We start from the raw sequence: 9,365 nt of genomic DNA, 5'->3' as shown, positions 1-9,365 counted from the left end.
GCCTGGGGGCTGTGTGGGCGGGGGTTGGTGTGAGGCAGTATATTTATGGTGTGGACATCTCACTTGTCACGCGTGTGGGAGTTCATTTTGTTGGGGGGCTGACTGCATGCGACCAGAGGGTTTCTACGTGGGGAGGCACAACTCCAGAGCAGAAGGGGGCTGGAGGTGGGGAGAGCGGGCAGAAGCCTCTGTCCGTGGGCAGGTCCGCGTGCGTAGGTGCGCAAACCTGTTGGCATGTGAAGGATCAGGGCTGGCGGAGCCTGGCGGAGACAAGCGTGTTTTCAAAGTCTGTGGCTTTGAGCCTGGAGGAGCCGTGAGAGAGAACGCCAGAATATGGGCAGAGGTTGACGTGGATGCGAATGCACACATGTGTGCAGGCAGGCGGAGGGATAGCGTGCCTCTGTGGAGGCGGCACTCATGCATGTTGGTGCCTGTGGCCTCCTTTCTTCCCCAAATATGGCTTGTGGGAAGGCGTGTGTGCCTACGTGTGTGTGTGAGAGCCTGCGGACGTGAACATGCGTGGGTCTGTGTGGAGGTGACAGCTTGTGGAGGGACAACTGTGGAACATTCTTAGAACGTGGAAGGTGGCGGAGGGTACCTGAGTGCGTAGGTGAGTGTGTGGGACGAGGATGTCTGAGGAGGCGTGTGCAGCCGTGTGTGGCAGGTGTGGGTGGGCATACCCAGTGCATCTGTGTGCGTGCGTGTGTGCCTGCCTGTGTGTGGGTGTGTAAATGCTTGTCTTGGGGTGGATTACACGGGACCGTGGGTGTTTCTCAGGTGCTGTCTCAGCCTGTCCCTCAAACCCTGCCCTTCTCCATCATCAGGGCTTGGAGACCCGGGTGCACGCCCATCCTCGGTCCACTCGGCTTCATTGTTCTCCCAGTGTCACTCACTGCCTCCCCCCAAGCTAGCATGGGGAAGTGATCTGAGCTCTCCTAGAACTGGAGAGAGGAAAGGAGGAGCCAGGTCCTGGAGACCCCTGCCACCAAACACGGCTGCCCCTGCTGCCCCTGCCTCTAAGAAGACTGAGGAGTACGGGGACAGGAATAGGTGTCTACCCACAGGCTAGGCGTAGACTGTGTCCCATGAGGGTGGGAGGTAGCCACTCAGGCCCTCTGGGGTGGCTGTGTGTCTGTGTTGGTGTGCGTGGGTGCATGGGTGTGTGTGTGTGTGTGTGTGTGTGTGTGTGTGTGTGTGTGCATGTGGGGGGCACACATGTGCCTCCCGGGGGGAGCTCCTCACTGGGAGCCCGAGGGATGGCAACTCCCCACCTGCTCCACACCTGTCCCCAGGAATTACCAGCTGGTTTATTATCATACAGTTGTTTCTAGACACTGATTCCATTCTGTTTGATTTCGGGGTGGACCTGGTAGCACCCCTGTGCTTATTCACCATAGGATTCCCCAAACGCGAAGCCACTGGCATTTGGCTGAATTTCACAACAGGCAGGCACACACTTTAGGGTGGGAAGCTAAGATGAAACAAGGATTCAGGTGACATCCTGGGACAGGTGAGGGCCATCACCCATATCCTGCTCCCTGTGCCTGCCGCCCAGGCAGCCCAGAGATGCCAGTCTCCGGAGCAGGCTTAATTGACAGGAAAGTGTGGGTTGGACCTTCTGGGAGCTATAAATAGAAGTACCTGCTTTCGAAGGCACAAGGTGCCTTCACCCTTAGCGCCTGGGTGAGGAAGAGGGCAGGGGGAGAAAAGGAGATGACACTCCAGAAATCTGAGGTGTGCTGGGCTGAGCTTGAGGCAGGCATGAGCTCTATGCGGTAATGAGCACACGCCCCAGGACAGAGTCCAACCACATTCACCTTCTTGTCCCAGAGACAGTCACTTCCCCTTCCTCTCACTCCCCACCCTGTTCCCAGGAGCTCCCGTGAGCCAGGCCAAAGTCAAGGCCAGAGTCAGCTCGTCCTATAGCTAAAGCACAGTTGAGAGTAATGGTGGTGTGGTCCTTTCCCACCTGGAACAGCAGCCAGGGGTAGAAGCAAAGGAGTGAGAGAGGGAGGTGAGAGAAAAAGCAATTCCTTGAAAGGGAAGGAGGGAAGGAGGAAAAATAAAAAGCAGTAAAACCACGTGCACCTGTGCACACACACACCACATGTGTCACACACACACACACACAAGGGGCCACAACCTTAGCTTCATGATAAAGAGCTTGGGCCCTGGAATCAGACAGACCTGAGTTCAAATCATTTTGCAGCTGTGTGACCTTCGACATCTTAGTACCACCCCCACCCCACCGACCTCAGCTACTTCATCTGTAAAATGGGGATAATCATAGTACCTACCTATTGTGAGGCTTGCATGAGATGACGTTTGTGAAATTATTAGCACGTAGCTGGCCTGCAAGAGGTGTAAAGGTAAAAACTAGTAATTTAAGAGTCAAGCGACAGAGGATCTGCTGAAAGAAAAAGAACGAGAGTTGAAATGTTACAGGTGGAAGAGAACCGTGGCCCCGCTGTCCCCTCCCACCACCAGTGGATTCACGTCATCTCGGTGGCACTCGTACGCCCAGCCCCGAGTTGTGGTGGCCCTTGCTGAGTCACCACCAGGGAGGAGGGGCCTGTACCCAAGAGCCCTGGCATCCTGGGCCTCTTGGCTGCCAGAGCCCCCTGCCTGCCTCACCCTCACACCCTGCTCCCGGTGGGGGCTTCCTGCCACTCCTCCACCGCCTGGCACCGCTCTCCCCACCCCACCCCTTTCTCTTTTCACGCCTGCTGGCTGAGGGCCCCCCTCCTTGGCTCCATCTGCTGCAAATCTGTCCTGCCCCACGTTTGAAGCATTCCCACTGCCTCCGCCACCTGTCAGGTGCCATCTGCTCTGCAGACACCTCCCAGGAGAGCCAAGAGCCCCCGAGGGGGCCACCCCAGCCCACCTTCGGCCCCACCCCTCCAGTCCTCCTCGTGCTATCTTCCCATCAGATCTGATGAGGCAGGTGCAATTGATGGCTCCTCAAGGTTCCACCTTGCAAGTGATGTTGGGAGCAAGACGTTCTAGAAGATTCCGTGGCAGGGAGGGAGGTGCTGAGTCTTCCTCTCTCCTCAGTCCACACAGAAGCCAAACCAGTGGGGAGCATGGAGCTGCTGTCCACGCCCCACAGCATCGAGGTCAGCAACATCACCTGTGACTCCTTTCGCATCTCCTGGACCATGGAGAACAGTGACCTGGAGAGGGTCACCCACTACTTCATCGACCTGAACAAGAAAGAGAATAAGAACTCCAACAAGTTCAAGCACCGGGTGAGTGCAGGGTGCCCAGAGCGCCTCCTCCGAGCCCCTGCTCTTGAAGGGGGCAGGATAACAGAACGCCTAGAGGGGACAGTTGGGAGTCAGAGAGGCCCGACTCCAGTCCAGCTCTTACTGTGTAATCTTGGGCAAGTTGTTTAACCTCTCTCCTCCACTGGTAAAAAGGGAATAATAATAATGCCAGCTTGGGAGAGGCTTCATTGAGGTAATTGTCTGCGTGGTATTTGGCTTCGGCCCAGCACACGGCAAACACCATCATTGGCATCATGACTGGACCCACATGGGATGGGAAAACCCAGGGTGCGGCCACAGATGCCACACCTGGGGATGGCGTCTCAGGGGTCCGACAAAGCCCCCGACTGAGAAAGCAGCCTTATTGTTGACCGGGTGGGCAACGTGGGCCATGAACAGGGTTGTGCCCTTTTGCTTGGTCCTCGGGCCCGTGTGATCCTCTGTGTCCCCGACCCTCTGGCCTATTCTTTGCTGGGTTTAGAAGAGGGATGGCGAGTCCTGCACTGGCTGGGATGTCCTTCCCCTGGGTTAGAGCCGGCGTGGGGGCGGGTGGGAGGAAGGCTCCCATCTTCTCGAGCTGGCAGAGAGGCAGGGGGAAGAGTGAGGTGGGAAGGAGCTGGTTCCCACGACGACCGCATCGTGTGGGTTACTCGCCTTCTCTCTCTTTGGAACTGGCTTTCCAATCTGGGTGTCTTTTGGCAGGCCAGTTGCCACGGTGACGTGACTGTTCAACACCACCCCCTTAACCCTCCCCCCCAAAGAAGAAGGCATATTTTCCCTTCCTCCCTGGCTTCTCAGCATTTGCCGTTGCCGTGGAGACGGCACTGCAGTGTGCAGAGCTCTCGAAGTCTCCCTCGGAAAAGAAGGTCTCGCCGCCCTCAACTTTGCAGGCCTCCACCCCAGTGGTCTTTCTCCTCAGTTCCCAAGAGAACGGGCATCGGGGGTTAAGGGGGTGGAGGCCAGGGAGTGTCTGTATGGCCTTCCCAATGGCCACTGCTTGCTTCTGCGGGAAAATGGTGGCCAGGGCACCGAGCCATTGAATCCCCGAGGCTCTGGCTCTCCTCAGCAGAAAGGCGGCCATCTGGGGGAGTGGGAGGTCTGGGGGAATGCCAAGAGTGGACGTGACCCCCAATCTGACTCTAGGCTCTCTGTCCGCGCCCCATTTCTCAGGATGTCCCCACCAAGCTCGTGGCCAAGGCCGTGCCGCTGCCCATGACGGTGAGAGGCCACTGGTTCCTGAGCCCCCGCACGGAGTACAGTGTGGCAGTGCAGACCGCCGTGAAGCAGAGCGACGGGGAGTACCTCGTGTCTGGCTGGAGCGAGACGGTCGAGTTCTGCACTGGGGGTGAGGCCCTGCTGTCCGGCTGCTTTGGCACATCTGGTTTAGTAATGGTCAGGAGGGGACTTCCTCTTAACCCGGCATGCACTTAGGAACACCTGCTGTACGCAGGCACCATGCTTCGGTCAACGGGGAGACACCCATGGATGAGACCCACCCGTGCCCCCGCAAAGCCTGCAGTCTGATGCAGGAGGCAGATGCGAGCACAATTACGTTGACAATACCTCTTCCACAAAGGGATGGAGTTACTTTTCTGGCTTGGGGCAAGCCTAAGTGGGGGAAAATACACATAACATAAATTTACCCTCTTAACCATTTTTCAGTCCAGTAGCGTTAAGTACATTCACATTGGTGTGCAATCCATCTCCAGAACTTTTTCATCTTCCCAAACTGAAACACTATGCCCCTTAAACAACAACTTCCCGTTCCCCTCTCATTCCACGCCCTGGCAACCACCCTTCCACTTTCTGTCTCTGTAAATTTGACTACTCTCGGTACCGCGTGTGAGGAGAATCACACAATATTCGCCCTTCTGTGATTGGCTTATTCATTTAGCATAATGTCCTCAAGGTTCATCCATGTTACAGCATGTGTCAGCATTTCTTTCCTTTTTAAGGCTGAATAACACCCCATTGTGTGGATGGACCATGTTTCATTTATTGATCATCGGTTGCTGGACACTTTGTAGGACAATCACAATTTGTTTGTCTTGAGCCTCCACGTAGGCTGGGAAAACCATCCCACAAACTCACCTATTACCTTGCAAATTCCAACATGAACAAATACTGGGCTTCTGCGTACTTGCTCACTGATGACCCAGGATCGGCCCCATGATATTCCATTCTTTTGGTGCCCACGGTGAGAACTGCCCCAGATCTCCCTCTGTCACAAGGAAGGGGCATGAACATCCTGAGCCCCAGGCCTCGGAGGCTGCTGACTCCATCCTCTGCCAAAGTCTGTGCCCCAAGTCTCCTTGACCTGCCTTTCTCTTTTGACTGGTGTTTTTTTCTTAGCTCAGCTGCAAAACGCCACTCTCTGGAGGTGCTCCTACACCTTGCAGGGAAAGCCTCTTGGTTTACCCCAGAACTCTACATGTAGTGGGAGGTCATGCAAACTGGGGAGCTGGGGATGGCTGCAATTCAGTTCCTCCTCCTTTGGTCAAACCCAGCACCCTGGCCAGGGCTGCATCAGCAAGGAGGAAAGGGCACCTCTTCCTACTTTGTGCAAAGGCACTGTCTAGGCTAGCAGCAGCCCTGCCTGGGCTCCACGGCCCCAGCCTCTGGCCCTGGCCCAGGGAGTCCAATTTGACTATGCTGTGTCCAACCTTCCCCCTTTCTCATGGGATGCCCCAGACCCTGGTCTGCCTAAATATTCACCTTGGTTCTCTGCAGTTTCCTCCTGACTCTCCACCTGAAATTACAACTGGCTTCCATGCGGTGGTGTGGGCAGCCTCCTAGCTGGTGGATTTGAGGGGCTCTCCCCAAAGGACCTCAGATTGTCTCCTCTCAGTCTTTTGCCTCTTGGTCCTCTTTTCACACGAGGATGGTCTGGGATCATAGCCTCTGGGGCCCTCGCTGTACATGACTGTATAAACTGGGCAGCCCTCTGCCCTTTTCTGACGCAGAGCCCTGAGCCTCTGGCAACAGGGCCCAGAGGTGACAAGGAGAGACAGCATCCAGCTGCTCATGTTCCCAGCCAGGCCAAGTGGTCTGTTCCTAACTGGTCCAAGGTGCTGTGACTGTCTGGTCTCCCCTGCGCCCTGACGACAGAGGTGGGCCGGCGTTCACGGTATGCAGTGGGTGATCTGTGGGGCAGGCTGCGATCCCCCGCTTGGCCCTCGACTGACCCACCTGGACTCTTGCAGATTACGCCAAGGAGCACCTGGCCCAGTTGCAGGAGAAGGCCGAGCAGATCGCAGGCCGCATGCTCCGCTTCTCCGTCTTCTACCGCAACCATCACAAGGAGTACTTCCAGCACGCCAGGTACGGCTGGGTCTCTCTTTCCTGCCCTGGATCTGCCCGCCGCCCCGGCCGTCTGACGTCACCCCCACCCTGTTAGTTGCCAGACCCTCCCCTGGAGTCCTCACCACCCTCACAACCCAGGCTGGATCTGGGGGGGATGTTAGGCTCCAGGGAAGGAGAGGGCTCTCAGGATGGGGCTGCCTGGGGCACGACGCTAACAGTCATGAGTGGACGAGGTCCTGGCTTTGATCCTCCTTTTGGAGAGTTCCTTTCATTGGGTTCTAGGGCTGCAGGTCAGCTGTCCCTCCAATTCAGGCCCTGGGACCCAAGGGAGGTGGTGAGGGGAATACAGAGTGAGAGGATCCTCAATATGAAGGGCTGTGGTCTTCATACTGCGCACTGGGAAACCTGGAGGCTCCGGGGAAGGGTCTCAGGGCGCCCTTTAAGGTGGTGCCGAGGGACTGGAGAGGAAATCAGAAGATGAGGCTTGCTGAGCCCCGCACCTGTCACCCAACCAGAGAGGCTTCAATTTAATTGCCTCTGGCAAACCTCAGAGTCTATCAGGGGAAGTACAGACAGATGGAATATAATAAGTATGTGTGATTGCTGAGTAAAGTTCAGTGTCCTGCACGTAGTAGGCAGTCAAAATTTTGTTGAATGTAAGTGCTTGCTGTTCCTGGAAGGTTTTGGAGAGGAGGGGACACCTGAGGGATGATCAGAAGTTTGCCAGGCCAGGTGGGAAAATGTGGGAGGGGCAGCCCAGGCAGAGGGGAGAGCACTGCAAAGGCACAGAGGCAGGAAAGACCTGGGGTGGGATTCCCGCCGGAGGATGTTACCTGTTACCTGTGCGTTTGGGGGTGTTGGGAGGTGGGGCCCGAAAGAACAGATCTTTATGGCGTTGCTTTTTGTGCAAGTCCCATCAAAGGGTTGTAAGCTGGGGAGTGGCACGTTCAGATCTCTCTTCCGTGAAGAGGTGGGCTGGATCAGCCCGTCTCTGGGGCCCTCCCTTCTCTTGCATTCTGGAATGTTCTATTTGTGACTGGTGGAGGCGGTAGCTGGTGGGAGAGCTGGGAGCTGGGCTGACAGCCTTCAAGGTTGCAAATAGCAGTCAAGCCTCAGTCCAGCTAACCAACGGCATTTTCTCTTCCCCTGGGCCTTTCCCCCCGCCCGGGGTGGGCAGGACCCACTGTGGGAACATGCTGCAGCCCTACCTGAAGGATAACAGTGGCAGCCACGGCTCCCCGACCAGCGGCATGCTCCACGGGGTCTTCTTCAGCTGCAACACGGAGTTCAACACAGGCCAGCCCCCGCAGGACTCCCCCTACGGCCGCTGGCGCTTCCAGATCCCTGCCCAGCGCCTTTTCAACCCCAGCACCAACCTCTACTTTGCGGACTTCTACTGTATGTACACGGCCTACCACTATGCCATCCTGGTGCTGGCCCCCAAGGGTTCCCTGGGGGATCGCTTCTGCCGTGACCGCCTGCCCCTCCTGGACATTGCCTGCAACAAGTTCCTGACCTGCAGCGTGGAGGATGGGGAGCTGGTCTTCCGCCACGCCCAGGACCTCATCCTGGAGATCATCTACACCGAGCCTGTCGACCTGTCCCTGGGCACCCTGGGGGAGATCAGCGGGCACCAGCTCATGAGCCTGTCCACTGCTGACGCCAAGAAAGACCCCAGCTGCAAGACCTGCAACATCAGCGTGGGCCGCTAGGGACTTCTGGGGAGCTGGGGGGCTAGGGAGAGATGGCAGGCAGGGTGGTGATGGGTGGCATAGGTGCAGGGAGCTGGCTTTCTCTCCCCTGCCGCCCTGCTCCCTCCATGCCATCCATCTCCCTCTTCCCTTCCCTTCCCTTCCCCAGGGCATTGGAGGCAACAGAGGGTGGTCCCTTGGTAGGCATGGCCCACCATGCCTGGTGGGGCTGGGAAGGCTTCTTAGCCTCAGCAGGTTGGTGGGGAGTGGGGGGGGCGGGTGGATTTCTAGAGACTTCCCCTTTCCTCTGGTTTCCCTGCCCTGCTGTTTCTTGCCTCATCCCAGGCCTCCATCTCAGGAGACCTGCCGCCTAGGGCTCTCCCGGGGAAGCCTTCCCTTCCAAAGCCCACCTGTAGCTTGCCTGCCTCCGGAGGTGAGCCGAGAGCTGTGGGCGTGCTCTTCCTCAGCCCCACCCCCTCCCGCTCAGGGCCAATCACAGAATGCCCCTCCCCGTGAGTCGGGCCTGGGGGCTTCCCACCGCAGGCCCCACCCTCTCCCTCTATAAATAGTCTCCTGCACCGCTGTGACCCCCCCCGCCCCCATCCTGCCCCCGTCTCCCCCTCCCTGCTTCTTACCCCGAGGCACCCTCTTCCTGCACGGGGAGGGCTGTGCTTCCCCTTCACCTGCCCTCTCGAAAAGGGCCCTCTTTTTCTCTTAGCTTCGGGGGCACCTGGCTGCTGGTGTTGCCCCTTCTTCCGTCTGGAGATGGTGTAAATCCCGGCGTACTTTCTCCCTTGCTCAGAGTGCTGGGTCTGCAAGGGCAGCCGCTGGGGTCGAGGAGGGGGCAAGAGACCCCTGAGACCCGGAGGGACCCCTTCCTCAGCCGGGAGTGGGCGGCCTGGAAGTGAGGGCGTTCCCCCAGAGCCCTGGCACCCCGCCTGGCTGCGCGCTTGCTCGCTCGCTCTGCCGCGGCGCCGCCACTGCCCTGTGCCTGTGTGTCATCTGGACTGTGGCTTCCCTGCCCCGCCCCCCCTCGCGCCCCTGCCCACTGGCCCTGTCGGGTACCCACCGAGAAGCTAGCCTATTGGCGGAGAGGCCCTTCCCT

General features: G+C 57.9%; 1 protein-coding gene across 1 annotated transcript; it reads left to right on the top strand.

Annotated features, from left to right (window-relative positions):
* Positions 1-3,071: 3,071 nt before the first annotated feature.
* On the top strand, positions 3,072-8,281 carry PHYHIP (phytanoyl-CoA 2-hydroxylase interacting protein; the record flags this gene model as incomplete). The annotated part of the gene is made up of 4 exons (XM_082842096.1): positions 3,072-3,248; positions 4,437-4,611; positions 6,470-6,587; positions 7,747-8,281. Exons 1-4 carry the CDS (start codon positions 3,084-3,086, stop codon positions 8,279-8,281), a joined length of 993 nt encoding a protein of 330 aa, XP_082698222.1. The 5' UTR covers positions 3,072-3,083.
* Positions 8,282-9,365: the final 1,084 nt, after the last annotated feature.

The sequence above is a fragment of the Leucopleurus acutus genome, assembly GCF_964270905.1.
Source record: "Leucopleurus acutus genome assembly, chromosome: 7".
In the NCBI taxonomy this organism is placed as follows: domain Eukaryota; kingdom Metazoa; phylum Chordata; class Mammalia; order Artiodactyla; family Delphinidae; genus Leucopleurus; species Leucopleurus acutus.
This window is presented reverse-complemented; position numbering and strand designations above follow the sequence as displayed.